The sequence below is a fragment of the Argopecten irradians genome, chromosome 5 (genome assembly GCF_041381155.1).
Source record: "Argopecten irradians isolate NY chromosome 5, Ai_NY, whole genome shotgun sequence".
Classification (NCBI taxonomy): Eukaryota; Metazoa; Mollusca; class Bivalvia; order Pectinida; family Pectinidae; genus Argopecten; species Argopecten irradians.
This window is the reverse complement of record NC_091138.1, coordinates 42,661,068-42,684,602: the sequence shown is the minus strand read 5'-3', so window position 1 is coordinate 42,684,602 and position 23,535 is coordinate 42,661,068. Positions and strand designations below refer to the sequence as shown.

General features: G+C 35.2%; 1 protein-coding gene across 4 annotated transcripts in view; it reads right to left on the bottom strand.

Moving 5' to 3' along the window:
• Positions 1–23,535, bottom strand: part of LOC138323933 (BAI1-associated protein 3-like) — a 155,664-nt gene that overhangs the window by 80,965 nt on the left and 51,164 nt on the right. For all 4 annotated transcript variants that reach the window (XM_069268878.1, XM_069268880.1, XM_069268879.1 and 1 more), the window contains one exon: positions 7,599–7,686. In XM_069268878.1, coding sequence (XP_069124979.1) covers positions 7,599–7,686 — 88 coding nt within the window. The remainder of the gene's footprint in view (positions 1–7,598; positions 7,687–23,535) is intronic.

Here is a 23,535-nt window from a genome sequence, read left to right as displayed (position 1 = left end):
TCAACTTAAGGCGAATTGTCTAATAAGTGATGCCGTTTACAGCAGTCAATCTTTTGCAACATGCTGATAAGATCATATGACTAAATGACTAAAATATTATTTTTCTTTAAGAATCTGTAAGCAGCGCCCTAATTGGCCAACACGAAATCTCAGCAAATATTTGTCCTTTGGAATGTTTCCGGCATCTCTCAATTAGGAGACAATGGAGCTACAGAGAGGATCTTTGTTTTGGCATGTTTCATTCATTAAAATAATTCACTCACCAGAGCATTGTCTTTGGTAAAATATTGTATTTGCCAATGATTGCCGACCAACTGTATAAACAAAAACATGCATTTGATCGATGGATTGGGATAGAAAGTTTGATCTTTGGATTTGGGTACAAAGTTTCATCAATGTATTTTGATACAAAGTTTCATCAATGGATTGGGATACAAAGTTTGATCATTGGATTGGGGTACAAGATTTCATCAATGGATTGGGATACAAATTGGGATACAAAGTTTGATCATTGGATTGGGGTACAAGATTTCATCAATGGATTGGGATACAAAGTTTCATCAATGGATTGGGATACACAGTTTCATCGATGGATTGGGGTACAAGATTTCATCAATGGATTGGGATACAAAATTTCATTGATGGATCGGAATACAAAGTTTCATCGATGGATTGGGATACAAAGTTTCATCGATGGATTAGGAAACAAAATTTCATCGATTGATTGGGATACAAAAATTCCCAACCTAGCCTAGTATGACCTAGTTGTTATCAGGAACATTTCATGATGTGTCAAAATGTTTAATGAATCATTATTTATTATGTCTGTATAATACTGTATGATACGCTCTTATGTTTAAGACGACCAGTAGGCCCCAGGTCAATAGATAGGTTTATTAGCATTAGACATGTCAGCGAACGATAGTGAAGTCGGATATCAATATTTTCGAAGGTAATAAAACCATATGTTGACCGAAATCAATGACATATGTTACTTTTTCAACAATACTTATATCATATAACAAGACGAAGCATTATCTTACAGCACTTTTAGAATATAATAGAATAACGCATTGATGTGTTTTAATCTTGCGTCGTACTCCAACAAGAATCGGTATCATTATCCGGATTAACGTATAATTACGATAACGCTGAAATTATACTATGATATGACTTTAGTGTACCGGCCATGGAATTAATCAGGTACAGTAAGCCATGTTTAATTTCAGTGTCGACCAAGGCATACTGCTATCTCCTTGGTAACGGTCTTATTTCGTGTCGGCCCACGTAAAGAGGTAACTTTCATTTCCACAGTAATATGCTTAGTCTGATATTTGAACCTTTGAAAATACCGTTAATTATTTACTGCGGAATTGTCTTCTAACACAGATTAGATGATGGTAAAAGACATTCATTGCATTGTCGTCATGGCAACGTCGTTATACATTGTCAGTCACATCATAAACTAAGACTTTTCAAAGGTTAATTCGTTCGAATAAAGGTGAAGGCCATGGAAAGCTTACCATGAGTGTGACCTGGCATAGTTTGTTGAAGTCTAACTACACAGCAAATATTTCATGTGAGTTCACGTGGCATTCGCGTTTTCATGTGCATTCCACATCAAATATTTCACATTCGTATATCAATTTCTAATAGTAGAACGTTAAAACAGATGGAAAAAAATACGGCAAGCAACAAAATATTGCTACAAATATGCGCTTCAATTATGCAGTGAGAAGTTCTATAAAGTCGACAGCAGTTTCATCCTATCTCGAGTATGTAAAACTAGACAAAAATTACGAGCATGATTGGTTAAATGGCATGTCTGCTATGGGAAAAGGAATTACATAACATTTAACCGTATAACGTCACATTTAGGTTTGCTAAAATATTCCGGAAAAGTTTGCTTTCCTGAAAAATCAACAGATAGCGATTCATACAATTTCGTTTCCATTTTGACAAACAATTGAATTTTACAGTGTCGTGTCACAGAAATAGCAGACGACAGAGGCATCACGTGTAATCGGGCAGAAGCAGATCTCAATATGCCCCTGGTAAAGTTTATTAGATTCGCTTTACATGAATTGCCCCGACAGACAAATGGCATGAACTCGGCCAACAGTTTATCACGAAGCAGTGGTTCGCTAATTTGATTGTGTAATTACAGGGATGGCTTTGACAAAGACATCCAACTAAATTTATCTCAATGCAGGTGTTCTGTTCTGATCGCATTGGCTAAGGTTGGTTGACAAACTGACTGAGTGGGCGTAACGTCCTATGAACGGCTTTAGTCATTTAAAAACAGTCTCTCCTGTATACGATATGTTGTGTGTGTAAATGTCGGTATTGTGGGAGGCTGTGGTATGCTGTTGAAGTGGATATTTTCGCGGATGCTTCGTTTTCGCGATTTTCAAGCATACAACTTTCGTGCTCGTGTCAGACCTTTAGCTACACAGTTCAAACATTCACAAAATGTAACGCGCGTTGACATTTTTCACGATCAAACGACTTTCGCGATATTCGCGGAAATTCCCCCTCGCGTAAATTTTCACGTATACAGTGTTCGTGTTGTGTGTCCCCTTGCGATGGTGAAGTTGTTGCCCTTTTCATAGTGATATCACACTGAAGAATGCCATCAAAGACATACAACACATCCCATCCGGTTACATTATACTGACACTATGCAAACCAGTCGTTCCATTCTCTTTATGCTGAGCGCTAAACAGGAGCAGAAACTACCACTTTTTATAATACAATCGCAAAGGTGTACAACATTATGTCTCTGGTACAATGTGTTGTTAATTAAAGGTCCACTACCTTTCCGAAACGGCATTTACTTTTTAATGATAATGTTAAACGAGATTGATAACTTTATAGAGTCGCAAATGTTATTAGTTTACCGTTAATACTACAATTCTCGTAGAGTCGCAAATGTTATTAGTTTACCGTTAATACTACAATTCTCGTCACCTTCTGAAAAATTTAATTACAATAAAATAAATCATTTTCATAACTCGGGCCGCCTTATACTTCCCGCCGTCGTCCTAATAACCGCGCGTTAGCTTAATATAACTGCGCTAGACGTATCATATATTACGTAGGGAAATTTGTCTTAGTTTGGGGTTGTATGTAACCTTATGCCTCATTTGAGGCCACCGATAGACATTATGTAATGTTTTTAAGTGACTTTAGATATTTGATTTCGAAAGGTAGTGGGTCTTTATTGGCGTTTTGATTTTGTATCGATCGTAGTGTCATAGTTTTCATAAATCATCACAACTCTCATCGGGCCGTTCTGCATCGCTAGAACTGTAACAAATTATAACTGCTGGTGCTGAGGTCGATATTGAATCAAGAGTCCACCTATGAAGTCGGTCCACGCTATACCACATTTTGTTCCAAGTAAACCCTAAAAGAATATGGTAAATGAAGTTACATACTGTAACGGATCTTCTTACTGTATATTGAACACTTTATGTGGATATCTATACAACGTAATACTAGTGAATACGGAAGTAGAAAACCTTGCAGGACAGTGGCCACAGGAAACGCATTGAATATGTATAAAATATATCGCGTGATGGCAATAACAATAGCCATTGTCAGAGTTGATTCATCAAAATTTACATCGATACCTGAATATGATTGTAACAATCAAGCGAGAATATCCATGTTACTGGTATAGCAGGCGAACATGTCAAACAGAACGAAACGATTGCACGCTCAAATTAAATGGCCGTACAAAACACAATGCACGAAGCATTACTGCAGCAAATAAATATTTAAACAACTTTTTTAAATTTCGAGCTGCAGTTCATTGACGCAGAAATTTTCAAAAAATTCTAGATTAAAATAATACATAATGCTACATACAACACATATTTATCATTCGAAAAATTGGTTTAACTAATAAGTTACTTAATTTGCTTTAATATTCGTTTACTTTTTGTGTTGTGATAGATGATATTTACACAACATCATACTAAGTGATACGAGCTTGTGGTAGTTTTCATGTTTTTATGTATATACATATGTATGTTGAGAATCATTCTTTGCAATCGTTTTCTTCAAAAATGTTTTTGTAATTGTCCGTATGTAGATGTAAATCTTAAATAAACATCCTATATAAACATGTATCAAATATCAATACATGTCAATTGAACTGGATATTGAACACCCTGAAAAATTCAGATATTCTCTTATCATAAGATAGGCATAATATACCGATTTCCATTAAGGGGAATTAAAGGCTCAATTCCTTTCTTAACGGTTTTCAATTCTTAAAATGGAAGGTAAAACGAGATTGATAATTGTGTCGCAAAAGATAATATCTCACCATTAATACTTAAAATATTATCACCTTCAGAACACCTTGATTAAACTAAATCAAATGTTAATTTCCATAACGCGGATCGTCTTGTTTCCCGCCGTCGTCCTAAATACCGTGCAGTAGTTGACTATCTCTGCGCCAGACGGCAAAAAAGCTAAATGAATCTTCACTGTTACAATAGATTACACAGGAAATTTTGCATTTGCTTGGTGTTGTAGCCCCATCTTAGACCATCGATATATATTTTCTTATGTTATTATTGTTTTTAAGAAAACTTTCAATTCTTGTTTTGGAAAGGTATTGAGCCTTTAAGGGGAGTAATGCTCCTCTTTTTATATAATCCCTCTTCGTGACACGATAGGCAACAACGACGGTAAATGTCGCCAATGAACCCCTTTCTAAACATATATGACAATCGTCACCACATTTGTAAAACAAAAAAGCACTAGAAAACAACCCAACCGCAGCCAAGGCTCGAAAGATTCCACTCAAAAAGTTCGCCTATATAAACGATCTGCCTAACCGAAGCTTAAATGGCGACGTATACACTTATTTTGTAGTCACAACTTTATAATCATATAGTGTATTACAGTGAAAGTCTTAATAGTAGTTCTAAGTCGGTGATTTATAAGCTGTAATACCTGTGCTAGTCGAAAAGCAACAGCGTTATGAAACTGCTTTAGCTGACAGTGTTGTCATAAGGTGAATTCAATACTCCATTCTGGTTGGTAGTATTCCGTTATGACCAACAAATAACAACATACTACAAAATGCTCGTTGTAATTAACTCCGCCATGTGGATCATGTAATGTGTGTTATTATTAAAGCTGAATTAGATATTGTCTCGGTGTCAACCGTCGACGTTTCATCAATATATTTGTTGGTGAGTCCTTCTGTGTTCTATGCTTAGTGTAAAGTTTCCTATGCTCTGTTTTCGTTTCCTTCTATGTAAGTGCCATGACTATCGATCCCGATTTCTGACTTTCCATTGATTAATACAGCATGAAACTCTTCGATGTCCATTACAGACATGTGACTTACGATGTTTTCACAGCAATTTATATCAATACTAATAGTTTTCCACAATGTAACTTTGGCTCCAAATGAGAGGTAGGATTATATATTGTTATTTTTGTGCATATTCTCATTTGAATTACTCTCTCACATTTCAATAGATCTTCTAGATAAGGTAGAATATGTGCAACACATTTTTTGTTATTCTTATTTTGTTTCGATTTTGATAGAACGTTTATTTTAATATAGTGTATTATATTTATACTGCTTTAAAATACACATTGAAACAATCATACACACGCGATTTGAAATAATACGTCAATGAACAGGTGTGCTAATGCCATGGCAGAATTAATTTGGATCAAGAATGGGTCATTGTGTGACTCTAATACTACAGCATGTAATGTATAGTGTTATTTGATTGGTTGAAAAGATTTAAATCCTTGGGTCAAATAAAGACGGCTTCTGATGTATCTGGCTCCAAGATCATGAAACATTGAAACAAGTCAAAAACAGTCTTAGGTTTAGACTCAGCCAATTACAGATGACGTTAGAAAAAACTTACGTCATTTTTGATTGGCTAATCAAAATTTTAAGTCAAAAAGTGATTCATAATCTTTGGGCCTGGTGTTGATATGTCTCTTTTGTTTTACATGCTGGAGATCTTCGGAAGACAAAAGCGATTTAGTATATTGGTGTAGCGCGGCAACAGTTTATAAATATAAACGCATCCGTTGTTGCATTGGAGTTCATGAATAGTTTCCCTCGTCTTGTGATGTTTTCACCCTAAGGATAGATACAGATCACTATGAACACTTTAACAGTGCCCGATATTGTTATATTATCCATACGAACAATGCGATCCTGGCATTTCTTCCCCTGAGGAAAAACATGTACCGAGTCCAACCTAATAAACTAGCGTGTAAATCGATTTAGAAGTGTTTCTTGTAGTAACTTATATTTGAAACATCTCACACTCATGTACGATTTGTAAGATGATGATAAAAGCGACCGATTAAATACATTGCCTAATATTTTCAGAACTGAGCTGAAATCCTATTTTATACAAAACTAATAAACCAAGAAATGAAAAGTATAATGGAGTATAATAACGTGTTATGAATATATTTTATATTTCTTTCAGAAGTAAAATACCATGTAATGAATACATTTTACATTACTTATTATTTATATTTCAAGTAAAATACTGTCTTGTTATAAATCTCAATAAGCCATGACAAAAGACTCATATTATCATGATGAACAGTTTTGTAAAAATCAAATTGATAATTTGACTTCATACATCACAAATTTGACTGTTGTCGTGATAACACGGTTCAGCACGTCAGCTAGAATGGCATCATATCCAGTAGCGGAGACAATGCCGCGGAGTTAGAGAGTACTGCTGTAGTTGACATGTTAGGTATATACCGGGGATGTATGAGGATACTAATTAAGGATACAGTGCTGCCGTGAAAACGGACCATGCCACATTGGTGAACAGGAGAGACCATTAGAAAGCTTAAAGCATTGTCACCTTAACACCTTACAGCAGAGCGGATAAGTCCAAATATCGCAAAGCACCGTTGTTTTTCAACATTTACGTAAAAATATAGTTCTCTTCTAGTTTTTAACATTTATAAGATAAATCATATTTTGTGTATTAATAACTAAAAAAGCAAAAGACATGCATAGATATAATCAAAACAATAAGATCGACTTTCAGATAGTTCGTATAAAAGGCATTATTGAATTCATGACATCATCTTAGGTTGCTCAAAATAATTTACGAGGCGGCTCAAAATATCTAATATACATGGCAGTCGATTCATTGCTGAATGATTTTAATTCGACAACGTATACAAATGTAACGTTAACATACCGAGAATTAGAAAATGAATCGTATGCTCTGTTCGGCCTGTAAGCATGTTAACTGGTCAGATCGATCAAACTATTGATAGAGCTATAACAGCAAGCGTATCTACAAGCACCGGCCCCGTTATCATTCACAAGCTTTTTGTTTACAAATCGTTCTTTCGCTACGCTCTATTGCATCTTTTATCATTTCCAATCTTTTTGTTTATAACATATACTCTCGCCACGCTCTATTGGTCCTGTTATCTTCTTTCAAGCTTTTTGTTTATAAATCATCCTCCCGCTACGCTCTATTGACCCTGTTATCATTTACAAACATTTTTGTTTACAAAACATCCTCTCACCACGCTCCAGATGATATAAATAATTCTCCACTTACCTCTGAAGTGGCACGTAGTCTCTTGTTGGCCTGTCTCCATGACAACGCAGTAAAACTTTCAAAGAAATTTCCATCCGATTCCTGAACCCTGTAAGGAGCAAACGGAGAAGACCCCCTTAATCGGGACATCGTGGATAAAGAAATCACATAGATATACACCAACAAAAGACACAGCTCTTCACGACCGCTAAGGTATACCCATCGGAACAGTTGCTGTTATATTCGCTACAGCATATGCAATCGACACTGTTTCACAATGTGGCAATTTGATGTACTCCCTATCAATTATTTAACTTCCTCCCGTGGACGAACCACTTCCAATCGACGATGTTTTTGTTATGGTTTGAAAACTACCCACGGTAGTATAGACCGTAGCGACTATCTCCGCTGATCAATGAGAGAATGAGTTGTGTGTGTCACAGAGGTAGTATATACGTATGACTGGCAGTATAGGAATGACTATTCAGCGTCAGCATCCATTGGTCACACACGGCTGCGACACAGTGACAGCCAGGTATATACCACAGATCTCCCGGATGACAGGAAGCAAGCCTCACGTAAGGCTCTGGGGTTAGGTAGTTAGGGACCGTTTTATAGACAACACAGGTAAATTATAAAGAATGCTTTATCGATATAGCATAGCTAATTACTACGGTCGTATATATAAACAGGTGATAATGGTATGAACATCATAAGTAGTTTAAGAGCATTTAAACTCAAATAATTGTACATCAAAAGTTGTTATTACTGCTAGATTGTATAAAAGGCTAGAATACCAATTCTCCTTCATATATCCCTATTATAGTATTGTTCGTGAATGATTCGTCACTGAAGCGGGACCGCGGTGTCGATGTTATTTTGCCGTGGGTACTCCGGCTTTCTTTCACTTCATCCTTAAATGGCGATGTGTGTTAACAAAATAGAATGATACCTCATACAAACGAAATGTCCTAACAAAAGTTAATGTCATTTAAGGACATGCCATGTTTATTTGCGGGGGAAAGCCGAAAGACCTGGACAAAAACCACCGACATGTGGTCAATGCCCCACAACTGCTCCACTTGTGATTCGAGCTCGCGACCCAGAGATGGAGTGCTTGTAGTAATATGTCGGTTATATTTTAACCAATCGGTCGGCAATCTTTAAAAAATATATACATACGTTATAAAATTGTGAATGGACATACGAGTATCTGAACCACTATTCAATCATAATATTAAAGAGGTATCAAAGTTACAATAAACGTTCAATAAGTTGTTTACAAACAACTTCAGAAACCAAAAATGTTTCCACAGTCAAAAACAAGTATTCCTCGGTACGGTATTTTAGGAAGACATGGTGAATCGAGAATACTGAATTAGAGTAATCAGTTGTTACTTGTTTGTTTCTGTTAGGCGTCAACGTCTCCTCAACTCAGATGTAGTAATTGCACTAGAGGGAATGCCGTGGTTTCATTTGCAACAGGAAAGAAAAACAAATCTGAGATCTGAAGGAAGAGTACCTGCTATGCCATTCGTTGTTGTTTCAAATGAACAACAACAACAACAACAAGAAACGCTGTGAAGCGTGAAAAAGAGAACAATGACATTATTGTAACAATAAAAGACTTGACACATGCTAAAATGGAATTGGAAAATGGTAATATTCCTGGAATTGCCTCTCTGCGACTGTGCTGCAATTAGATTAGGATATCCCTCCCACGCAAATAAACGTATCTCGGTTTAGGGCTCCTGGTTATTTAATTGTCAGATGATCTTTTTCTATTCTCTGTTTTTCGGTTAAGATTGAGTCCAACCTGAATCCCTCCATTATAACTTTAATATCACTGTGAGAAAGAAATGTTTGTTCGGTGCGCTACGATATCTAAAGCAACGAAAAAACCAAAGTAACCAAAAATAGAATTTTCAAACCTTTCGCAAAAGAAAAAAAAATATAACGGAGATATATTCGCAAGTGTTTATTTATTGTTTATCATTTTTGCTATAGTTTTACATGGTATCATAGTTTAAGATGCACATAAAACGTTATACGTAGACGGAGTGTTGACGATTTTACGGTCAGCGCGTAAACTAGTAAATTTCCATTTTGCTTAAATTACCGTGGTTTTAAATATCCTTCGAATGACATTTTCATAAGTTTCAATGATAAAAAGATCCCGACAGTAAATTGCGAAAACTTGCACCCTCGAAATTTAACAACGATACAGCACTGTACACATTTTCAACATTATCACTTTTGTTCTAAATTTAAACACAAATGATTTATTTTGTTATTTACAGCCATTGGTATTTATGGACATGCCACATGAAGTGTCGATACAACATATCCGCTCGCCAAATGCAGAACACGAATCAGCAATATTTCGATTATAACGTCATCGTTTTTTGTCACAACATTTTAGACATGATTTTGTCTCGGAAATATCTAGCTTGAGGGATTCACTGTGCAGAATTGAATATTTTAAGCCCCTGAAGGTTTTACCATACATTCTAGAAATGTCTATCCCTTATATTTCTTAGGAATGCTAATGGTTCTTATCATATTATGTATCTATATAGACAAATATTGCATAACATTGCCCCAAAATTTAATGTATACTGACATTACTAAAAATGTCTCCATTTCTAAAAAGAAACAAACAACATAAAAATGGGTTACTCTTCATCAAATGAACATGTTTTATAATATACGCCATAACCGGTGAAATTCGTTTTGAGCCGCTCAGGAAGGCTCACAGCTCTATGGTTCCTTTTAATACCGTTTTATTGTACTTTGGTAGGACAGAAAGTCGTAACCGTTACCCATGGGTGGATACTATCGTCTGACATTCATGTAATGTTTCCCTTTTTTAAGTGCACGGTACTGTTTGATAGCCCAGTGGAGACGACATTATAATACCCCTAACACAAAGGGTGACAGACTATGCATATCACCATTTTCAAGTTTGGCACGTAAATGTAAATAAAGATAGTCAGAGAGTCTATTACATGAATAAAATCAATATTTAAAGATCCTTTTAATGTTTACTTTTTCGTAGTCGATACTTTTTCCTTTTATGTGCATTATGTACAGTATATAGGGTTATTTTCGCGGGATCGGTATTTTTGCGGTTTTATGGGACTTTGCTATGGTCTTAAAAATATCCCCCCAAAAAATTATTAATTATGTATAGCCGATTTCGCGATACTTCAAAACTGGTTACATCTAATTTTATCGTTTTTAATCAAAACTGGAAAATTGATAAAAAAAAAATAAATAAACCGCATAAAATATAGCCTAGAATAATTATCATTCAGTTATTTTCATCATTTATGAGGCCTGTAGCTTTATTTTTGTTTATTTTATTATATGTCAAGTTTTATCTTTGTCTCCATTAGAACTGTACTTTTTTAAGATTACAAATGATTAAATAGCATAGTATGAATTCGTTGTTTGTAATGCAATCTTTAATTGGCTGATTCGATAGCGCAATGAACCCATTGGCCTAAACGGTCACCTGAGTTCAGATACAGAATGAAACAAAGACATAAAAATACTATATATTGACCCATCAGGTCCTTGAAGTCAGTCAGTGATTTCTGAATTTGACTTTTTAATCTATGAAGAGTATTTGGTTCCATCAAATCTGTGAATTCAGTGGAAAGATTTTTGGAATGTTATCCATTTTGACCCCTTTTAGCCCTGCCCCTCTGGCCCCTTGGGGTCGGCCAGGACCAATATAGATATAACGTTAAAATGCTATCTCAGGCTAATAATTCTAACCCAGATTGACTAATTTCCTATGAAAACTAAGCAAATAATGTTTATAAATGTGTTTTTCCTATATAAACTATAGGAAATTTGACCCCACCTCCTCAGGTGAAACTCTGAGATCCCAGGGCCATGAAATATACAACTTTTGTAAAGGGCCTTATGACCTTCCAATCTATGAAAAGTATCTAGTTCCATCAAATCTATGAATTCAGAAGAAGATTTTTGAAATTTTAACCATTTTTAAATCTTTTGGCCCCGCCCATCTGGCCCCTGGGGGTCGGCAAGGACAATTATGGATATGGTGTTCAAATGCTATTTCAGGCTAATAATTCTAACCCAGTTTGACTAATTTCCTATGAAAAATAAGCAGATAATGTCCATAATTGTGTTTTTCCCATATAAACTATAGTAAACTTGACCCCTTCCCCAGGGGGAAACGAGATCCCAGGGTCATATAATTCACAATTTTTGTAAAGGACCTTAAGACCTTTCCATCTATGAAGAGTATTTGATTCTACCAGTTCCAGAATTTCAGAAGACGATTTTTGAAGTTTTAGTCTATTTGACCCATTGTGGCCCCGCCCCTTATGCCCCTGGGGTCAGTTATGGAAAATTTGTTAATAGGATTCAATAGGAATAGTTCTGACAACATTTGACTAAATTCCTATTACAAATAACCAAATAATGCTCAAAAATGTGTTTTCCCTATATAAACTATAGTAAACTAAACCCCCCCTTCCCAGGGGGAAACCTGAGACCCCAGGGTCATATAATTCATAATTTTGTAAAGGGCCTTTATACCTTTCTACCTAAGAAGAGTATTTGATTCTACCACATCTGTGAATGGAGAAAAAGATTTTTGAAATTTTAGCCAATTTCATCCCTTATGGCCCCTCCCACAGCCCCCTGGGGGGTTGGGGTCATATGATTCACAATTGTGATTTGCCTGATACCTAAAAAGGTTTGTTCAAAATTTCATTGAAATTGCTTCAGCGGTTTTGGAGAAGAAGTCGAAAATGAAAATTGTTTACGGACACACGACGCACGACGACGGACAAAAGGCGATTAGAAAAGGTCACTTGACACTTCGTCTCAGGTGACCAAAAAAGGTTTGCAATTTTACATAATGGGATTCAAATATCAGGATTAATTCGGATAGGCTTTTTCACATTATGGTTTACGTCATAAAAAACAAAAAGCAAAGAAAATCTTCTTCCGAAAATACTACAGTGGATGTCACGCAATTCTAATTTGAGATGGTGACATTAAGTAGTTTCTATTTCAGATTTGCATTGTAAGTACAGAATGTTTGACCTTCCAAAACAGCTTTTCTGGATCAATTCCTTACTTGCCCAGAAATGGCCTAATCTACTGAACTTCCTCATGTTTCCTCATTATATTTGTCACCATTGATAGAGATGCAAAACCAATCGTATCTTCAATTTGGAATTATTGCTTTGAGTCCTTAATCCTTTTATTTCCACATGTTAGCTATAAGTTTGCAATGGGTGTCTGACAGACAATATGGCTTCCTCATACTACCGCAGCTGGTAAGTAATCACAAGAGACATTAAACACTCAAAGTTATGGACATTAGATATGAATATTCATATCTCAAAATCGAATTAAGCATAACATTACAACAGTTCATCACTTTGGTAAGCATACCCTAATGTAAATATGACATTGAAATATAAAAATATGAAACATATTGAAAAATTATTTCGAGGCGAGAGAACAAATTTCAACAATTTTTGATTAATATAACCATTGAAATTACTCGTTGAAAAGGTTTGTAGAAATCAGACTAATGGAATAAAAATAGATGCCGTAATTTTTTCACTTACACATTTAACCATTTGTGGCACTTGTCGAACTTTTGGCATTTAAGCTTGAGGTTGCAGCATTTATTGAGTATGTTAAAATATAAAGTTACAAAGGTTAAATAAACAATGCTAATGGTCGAAATGCCTCGGACTGTTAAATCCCGTTATCCCAGATATAGGGCGCTATGTCCCGCTAACCAATATATTATTATCGACACTGTCCAAAGTACTGAGCTCATCAATATTTCATACTCCGAGACCATTGTGTGCTGGTTTTTGTCACGTGGTCTCGGATACACGCGCAAGATCAACCCCATCGCTATCATTATACTTCCGAGCTACTCCCGAGGCATTTCTACTTTCATTGCCTTTTTACTGCGGATCTTATCTGGAGTTCTACAGATGGTTTTTTTTATATCTCTTTGGGTATTTCTGAAGCCTTTAATATATAGTTTGACATCATTATTTAACATTGTATGCTTTCAAATGATAATCAATCATTCCCAGACTTTCAAATTTTAGATTAATATTACGAACAATTTCTCTGAAGCTATTATATCATTTAAGTAGACAGATTACCAAACACTGTTCATATAATGCACTTGGTAACTTGCTGATATTTACACAAGAAATATCTTAAGTAAACTCAATTCCGTGAAAGGTACTGTCCTATAGTCGGTGATTTTTCTTTGGTACTACGGTTTTCTATCATCTCATAAAAACCTGTCCTTAGATAACACTGATTGTTTATGGAAGGCTGTTGGACATATTGATATAAAACAAAAATTCAATATGTTTTTTTCTGTAAGTAATGACTATCGTACATTGTTCTAATTTATAGTCTGGTCAATTTATTTATAGTCCTGCCAATTTATTGATTTTTGTTTGTTTGGTACCTTATTGTAACGAGGTGATAGTTTTCAGTTGACAACTGCGAGCATCATTATCACTTTTCGCTGGTGGTTGCCCAAAACTCATTTTACGACGTGCAAACATTTACATCTTTCTTCCCTAATGGATGAGTGGTTTTTTCCTTAGACATCTCTTTCGGAGTGACATTCATCATCGAGCCCACTCTTTTCCTAACGTTAAAAATCCCATGGTAAGTGAGAAGATGCTGTTTGTAGTTCTCAAACGAAAGTTAGTATCATAATGAAAGACTTTCGCTCATTTACAAGAGACTGTATATGCATTGTATGAATTGCAGGTAAAAGTGCAAACGGTATAACTTACAAACAGATAGGAAACCAGGAACCATTACAGTATATGTTAATGATTATATTCGGAATAAAACATTTTCCCATTTGTCTAATGGCTTCTTTTTATTTTCTTATGTTTATTTCTTTCACTTTGTCTTGTTTTTTTGTTTTTTTTTATTTTAATCTTATTTTCTTCTCTCAATGTAATGGGATTACCAACAAATTACGTTGCATCCTAATTTGGACTAATTATGTAAAAAACTAAAAATTAAATATGATAGGGATGATTGTATAAAAGAATACAACATCAACATCTGAATCAGTTTGCTAACATTAGATATCATTTTTTTTTATCTTAATACTTTGTTATTGTCCATTATCCTAATCAAATTATCTTGTTGCACCGCTCAATTTTATACATTATCGCCGAATAGTGGTATTTATACGATCGTGTAGAAATTTTCTCTTTATTGATATATAACGTCAAGCAGGATGTATAATTGTGCATAAATTGAATCATCGATGTTAACATCATCGTCTTTGCGGTTATAATAGCTAAAATGTTCCGTTTTATCATTTAAACTAATAAAATGTGGGCGGCTATTTTTTCGAACCCTAGGCCCTTGATAGATATTCTTTATGATCTTGAGCATCTACGCCTGAAGCACTGACATTTCGAGGACCTTTCTGCACTAATAAAAATACAATGATAACGATTTTTCCCTGAAAATACCGATGTCATGATCGAATCACGCATTTAAGATAACGATTTCCCATTTAAAATTGATTTTAATATGCGTTTTATGTATCTAAGGTTTTATTTCATAGGGAACTGGAGACACATATCTTTTATACTATTTTATTTCATTTTATTTCACATAAAATGCTGTGTTTTCTGTCTTCTTATCTGCGTTAAGTAACTGTACATTTTAATGCACGGTGAATGTTTTATGAGATTGGTGTATTAAATTACAGATTTGATTTTATTATTGCTTAGATTTGTCCAGAAAAAAAAATATATACTTTTCAAACTTACATCTCTAGGAAAAAGTTCTGGGAGTAAGAAGAAGACATATAAAAGACAATGCCTGATGTTTCATGCCGTTAGTGTAAACTTTCTAAGTAATATTCAATCGATATAAATGAAAATAGAAACAAGTTTCTAAGACACATATGTTAATCTATCACCTTGATATTAATATGTTAATATATTCTTTGTGGATAGCACAGAGAAATTTAACTTATGCAATGTTTGAAAATTATTGAAAAATAAAGTGCATTATACTGAGTTTTCTAGAGATATATGGGTAGGAATTGTAAAATAAATAGGATTTAGTGAAAGCAAATATGGAAATACCCTTGACATTGTCAATAAAAAATTTTGAAATTTAAAACTTTAAAACTTTAACTAAAGATGTTAACTAAAATATAGGTAATGCTATTAAAATTCTAAGACAGAAGACCGCACATGGCACTCATCAACAAAAAGAGTAACTTGTGTATCGAAGCTTCCGAAAGATAACCGACATCCACATACGAACCTGACATTTTATTGAAGATATCATTTATTAATTATCCTGATCTGCAGAGTAATGTACTATACCGCTCAATACTGAGCTGACACGGAACGACGTGAAAGTGTTCAAGTCCAAGTGACACATATTTCATGATCAAAGTGAGCTAATGGGATGAAATCTCAAGGGGTATTGGGGTCAACAGGAAACTACTTTTTATTGATCAGGGTTGATGTATCGGCTAACTACCACCATTACTGCGGATATTTACGTTTCCTATTACGTTGAGTTACATACACGAAAACATTGAGTTAAGGCATGTCGTCAAAAAGCCATAGCTCGAAAGAATAAATCGTAAACCAGCACGGTTCTACTCTACATGCATCTTGTTGATGTATTTTCGATATTTCTACAATGAACTTTTTCATTCATACTAAATGCCAAGGACAATTGTACGGAAGCATGTATGTGCCATGTAGTGTTTTTTTTTTCTATCTCGTTATAACAAGATAGGTATCTCGTTCTAACAAGATAACGATATCGTTATAACAAGATAACTATCTCCATATAACGAGATAGGTTATCTCGTTATAACGAGATAGAAGAAAATACTACATGATACGTAAAGGCTAAAGGTACAATTGTAACAGATTTCGGTAGTGTTTCAGTTGAATAGAGCTGAAGTACTAAATCATAATCAGATCAACACATATTTGCCACAACTACAAAACATAAAGGACACCAGACCACCAGTGTTTTTGCAATGAATTGGCTGTTGTTAAAATGAACAAAATTCTTTAAAGATTTAAAAATAATTCTAGCTTTGAAACCTATTTTAGAACCAAAAACACTGTTGTCACTACATTTTACCGATAACTTAATAACCATGCAAATTCTTTTTACAAGAAATTGTTCCTGTTTATATGAATGCGACTTTTTTTCAGATTTCATATTATTTTCTAGCTTTGAAAACTATTTTTAGAACCAAAAGCATTTTCATCATGACATTTCGCCGAAAACTCAATTACCATGCAAACATTTTACACAAATGCTGATGTTTACATGAACAATATTATTTGAAGATTTAAGTGTTAAGTTAGATTTAAATCTATTTTAGAACAAAAAAAATATGGTTGTCATGACATTTCGACTATAGCTTAATTACCGCGCAAGAGTATAAACAACAAATTGGCTTTTAAATCAGATTTAACGAATCGCGTCAGTTTCAGCTGAACTTTTCTAAGCTGCTATGCAGATCGATTTTTCCGATTTTTTTTCTGTTACAGGCAACTTCAGCAAAACATGTTTTCTTAATTATATCCAATGTCCTTCTTATTTTCTAATTTACGTGACTGTCATGTTTATTTTTTATTCTCTTACGACCTTTTAGTGAGATTTTTTTATCTAATTATAGGTACAATGTATATAGCGTGACATGAGAGTATCTAGTTTAATAGGTATTTGAAACAGACATTAAAATGATTCTGATCTACATCTCCCTTTCTGATGGCACATCATGGAGTAATGACAGCGGTCAATGATTTCCCATAACAACGAAATTCATACTGAGTGGATATATGGTAATAACCATGCATTTAACAAAACCCATAAATGACAATATCGAAAACCGTTGGAATAACTAATAATGATATCAACAAAAAATCAACAAAATTCTAATCCCATTCAATATCGATTTAATGAGAGTCGACATAATTTGAAAATACTAATTTTTAGATGGAATACTCGTAAAAAGAACAATGAGTATCGAACCAACTGATATGTCTAATGATATCCAACAATCATATCTACATTGTAGGCCACAACAACACTCATCTTACAAATCTAGAACACAGTGAAACCAAACATACAAATCTAGTTCACAAGGACAATCGCCATACAAATATAGGTCACAGTGACAACTACCATACAAATCTAGGTCACAATGACAACTACCATACAAATCTAGTTCACAGTGACAACTACCATACAAATCTAGTTCACAGTGACAACTACCATACAAATCTAGTTCACAGTGACAACTACCATACAAATCTAGTTCACAGTGACAACTACCATACAAATCTAGTTCACAGTGACAATTGCCATACAAATCTAGTTCACAGTGACAACTACCATACAAATCTAGTTCACAGGGACAACTACCATACAAATCTAGTTCACAGTGACAACTACCATACAAATCTAGTTCACAGTGACAACTACCATACAGATCTAGTTCACAGGGACAATCGCCATACAAATCTAGTTCACAGTAAAAACTACCATACACATCTAGTTCACAGTGACAACTACCATACAAATCTATTTCACAGTAACAACTACCATACAAATCTAGTTCACAGTAACAACTACCATACACATCTAGTTCACAGTAACAACTACCATACACATCTAGTTCACAGTAACAACTACCATACAAATCTAGTTGACAGTAACAACTACCATACAAATCTAGTTCACAGTGACAACTACCATACAAATCTAGTTCACAGGGACAATCGCCATACAAATCTAGTTCACAGTAACAACTACCAAACAAATCTAATTCACAGTGACAACTACCATACAAATCTAGTTCACAGGGACAATCGCCATACAAATCTAGTTCACAGTAACAACTACCAAACAAATCTATATCACAATGACAACTACCATACAAATTTAACTCACAGGGACAATCGCCATACACATCTAGTTCAGTGACAACTACCATACAAATCTAGGTCACAGTGACAACTACCATACAAATCTAGGTCACAGTGACAACTACCATACAAATCTAGGTCACAGTGACAACTACCATACAAATCTAGTTCACAGTGACAACTACCATACAAATCTAGTTCACAGTGACAACTACCATACAAATCTTGTTTACAGGGACAACTACCATACACATCTAGGTCACAGTGACAACTACCATACAAATCTAGGTCACAGTGACAACTACCATACAAATCTAGTTCACAGTGACAACTACCATACAAATCTAGTTCACAGTGACAACTACCATACAAATCTAGTTCACAGTGACAACTACCATACAAATCTAGTTCACAGTGACAACTACCATACAAATCTAGTTCACAGTGACAACTACCATACAAATCTAGTTCACAGTGACAACTACCATACAAATCTAGGTCACAATGACAACTACCATACAAATCTAGTTCACAGTGACAGCTACCATACAAATCTAGTTCACAGGGACAACTACCATACAAATCTAGGTCACAGTGACAACTACCATACAAATCTAGTTCACAGTGACAACTACCATACAAATCTAGTTCACAGGGACAACTACCATACAAATCTAGTTCACAGTGACAACTACCATACAAATCTAGTTCACAGTGACAACTACCATACAAATCTAGTTCACAGTGACAACTACCATACAAATCTAGTTCACAGGGACAACTACCATACAAATCTAGTTCACAGGGACAACTACCATACAAATCTAGTTCACAGTGACAACTACCATAAAAATCTAGTTCACAGGGACAACTACCATACAAATCTAGTTCACAGGGACAACTACCATACAAATCTAGTTCACATGACAATCGCCATACACATCTAGTTCAGTGACAACTACCATACAAATCTAGTTCACAGTGACAACTACCATACAAATCTTGTTCACAGTGACAACTACCATACAAATCTAGTTCACAGGGACAACTACCATACAAATCTTGTTTACAGGGACAACTACCATACAAATCTAATTCACAGTGACAACTACCATACAAATCTAGTTCACAGGGACAACTACCATACAAATCTAGTTCACAGGGACAACTACCATACAAATCTAGTTCACAGGACAACTACCATACAAATCTAGTTCACAGTGACAACTACCATACAAATCTAGTTCACAGTGACAACTACCATACAAATCTAGTTCACAGTGACAACTACCATACAAATCTAGTTCACAGTGACAACTACCATACAAATCTAGTTCACAGTGACAACTACCATACAAATCTAGTTCACAGTGACAACTACCATACAAATCTAGTTCACAGTGACAACTACCATACAAATCTAGTTCACAGTGACAACTACCATACAAATCTCTAGTTCACAGTAAAAACTACCATACAAATCTAGTTCACAGTGACAACTACCATACAAATCTAGTTCACAGTGACAACTACCATACAAATCTAGTTCACAGTGACAACTACCATACAAATCTAGTTCACAGTGACAACTACCATACAAATCTAGTTCACAGTGACAACTACCATACAAATCTAGTTCACAGGGACAACTACCATACAAATCTAGTTCACAGTGACAACTACCATACAAATCTAGTTCACAGTGACAACTACCATACAAATCTAGTTCACAGTGACAACTACCATACAAATCTAGTTCACAGTGACAACTACCATACAAATCTAGTTCACAGTGACAACTACCATACAAATCTAGTTCACAGTGACAACTACCATACAAATCTAGTTCACAGTGACAACTACCATACAAATCTAGTTCACAGTGACAACTACCATACAAATCTAGTTCACAGTGACAACTACCATACAAATCTAGTTCACAGTGACAACTACCATACAAATCTAGTTCACAGTGACAACTACCATACAAATCTAGTTCACAGTGACAACTACCATACAAATCTAGTTCACAGGGACAACTACCATACAAATCTAGTTCACAGTGACAACTACCATACAAATCTAGTTCACAGGACAACTACCATACAAATCTAGTTCACAGTGACAACTACCATACAAATCTAGTTCACAGTGACAACTACCATACAAATCTAGTTCACAGTGACAACTACCATACAAATCTAGTTCACAGTGACAACTACCATACAAATCTAGTTCACAGTGACAACTACCATACAAATCTAGTTCACAGTGACAACTACCATACAAATCTAGTTCACAGTGACAACTACCATACAAATCTAGTTCACAGTGACAACTACCATACAAATCTAGTTCACAGTGACAACTACCATACAAATCTAGTTCACAGTGACAACTACCATACAAATCTAGTTCACAGTGACAACTACCATACAAATCTAGTTCACAGTGACAACTACCATACAAATCTAGTTCACAGTGACAACTACCATACAAATCTAGTTCACAGTGACAACTACCATACAAATCTAGTTCACAGTGACAACTACCATACAAATCTAGTTCACAGTGACAACTACCATACAAATCTAGTTCACAGTGACAACTACCATACAAATCTAGTTCACAGTGACAACTACCATACAAATCTAGTTCACAGTGACAACTACCATACAAATCTAGTTCACAGTGACAACTACCATACAAATCTAGTTCACAGTGACAATCTACCATACAAATCTAGTTCACAGTGACAACTACCATACAAATCTAGTTCACAGTGACAACTACCATACAAATCTAGTTCACAGTGACAACTACCATACAAATCTAGTTCACAGTGACAACTACCATACAAATCTAGTTCACAGTGACAACTACCATACAAATCTAGTTCACAGTGACAACTACCATACAAATCTAGGTCACAGTGACAACTACCATACAAATCTAGTTCACAGTGACAACTACCATACAAATCTAGTTCACAGTGACAACTACCATACAAATCTAGGTCACAATGACAACTACCATACAAATCTAGTTCACAGTGACAACTACCATACAAATCTAATTCACAGTGACAACTACCATACAAATCTAGTTCACAGTGACAACTACCATACAAATCTAGTTCACAGTGACAACTACCATACAAATCTAGTTCACAGTGACAACTACCATACAAATCTAGATCACAGTGACAACTACCATACAAATCTAGTTCACAGTGACAACTACCATACAAATCTAGTTCACAGGGACAACTACCATACAAATCTAGTTCACAGTAACAACTACCATACAAATCTAGTTCACAGGGACAATCCCATACAAATCTAGTTCACAGTGACAACTACCATACAAATCTAGATCACAGTGACAACTACCATACAAATCTAGTTCACAGTGACAACTACCATACAAATCTAGTTCACAGTGACAACTACCATACAAATCTAGTTCACAGTGACAACTACCATACAAATCTAGTTCACAGTGACAACTACCATACAAATCTAGTTCACAGGGACAACTACCATACAAATCTAATTCACAGTGACAACTACCATACAAATCTAATTCACAGTGACAACTACCATACAAATCTAGTTCACAGGGACAACTACCATACAAATCTAGTTCACAGGGACAACTACCATACAAATCTAGTTCACAGTGACAATCGCCATACAAATCTAGTTCACAGTGACAACTACCATACAAATCTAGTTCACAGTGACAACTACCATACAAATCTAGTTCACAGTGACAACTACCATACAAATCTAGTTCACAGGGACAATCGCCATACAAATCTAGTTCACAGTGACAACTACCATACAAATCTAGTTCACAGTGACAACTACCATACAAATCTAGTTCACAGTGACAACTACCATACAAATCTAGTTCACAGTGACAACTACCATACAAATCTAGTTCACAGGGACAACTACCTACCATACAAATCTAGTTCACAGGGAAAACTACCATACAAATCTAGTTCACAGTGACAACTACCATACAAATCTAGTTCACAGTGACAATCGCCATACAAATCTAGTTCACAGTAACAACTACCATACAAATCTAGTTCACAGGGACAATCGCCATACAAATCTAGTTCACAGTGACAACTACCATACAAATCTAGTTCACAGTGACAACTTCCATACAAATCTAGTTCACAGGGACAACTACCATACAAATCTAGTTCACAGTGACAACTACCATACAAATCTAGTTCACAGTGACAACTACCATACAAATCTAGTTCACAGGGACAACTACCATACAAATCTAGTTCATAGGGACAACTACCATACAAATCTAGTTCACAGTGACAATCGCCATACAAATCTAGTTCACAGTGACAACTACCATACAAATCTAGTTCACAGTGACAATCGCCATACAAATCTAGTTCACAGTGAAAACTACCATACAAATCTAGTTCACAAGGACAATCGCCATACAAATATAGGTCACAGTGACAACTACCATACAAATCTAGTTCACAGTGACAACTACCATACAAATCTAGTTCACAGTGACAACTACCATACAAATCTAGTTCACAGTGACAACTACCATACAAATCTAGTTCACAGTGACAATCGCCATACAAATCTAGTTCACAGTGAAAACTACCATACAAATCTAGTTCACAGGGACAACTACCATACAAATCTAGTTCACAGTGACAACTACCATACAAATCTAGGTCACAGTGACAACTACCATACAAATCTAGTTCACAGGGACAACTACCATACACATCTAGGTCACAGTGACAACTACCATACAAATCTAGTTCACAGGGACAACAACCATACACATCTAGTTCACAGGGACAATCGCCATACAAATCTAGTTCACAGGGACAACTACCATACAAATCTAGTTCACAGTGACAACTACCATACAAATCTAGTTCACAGTGACAACTCCCATACAAATCTAGTTCACAGTGA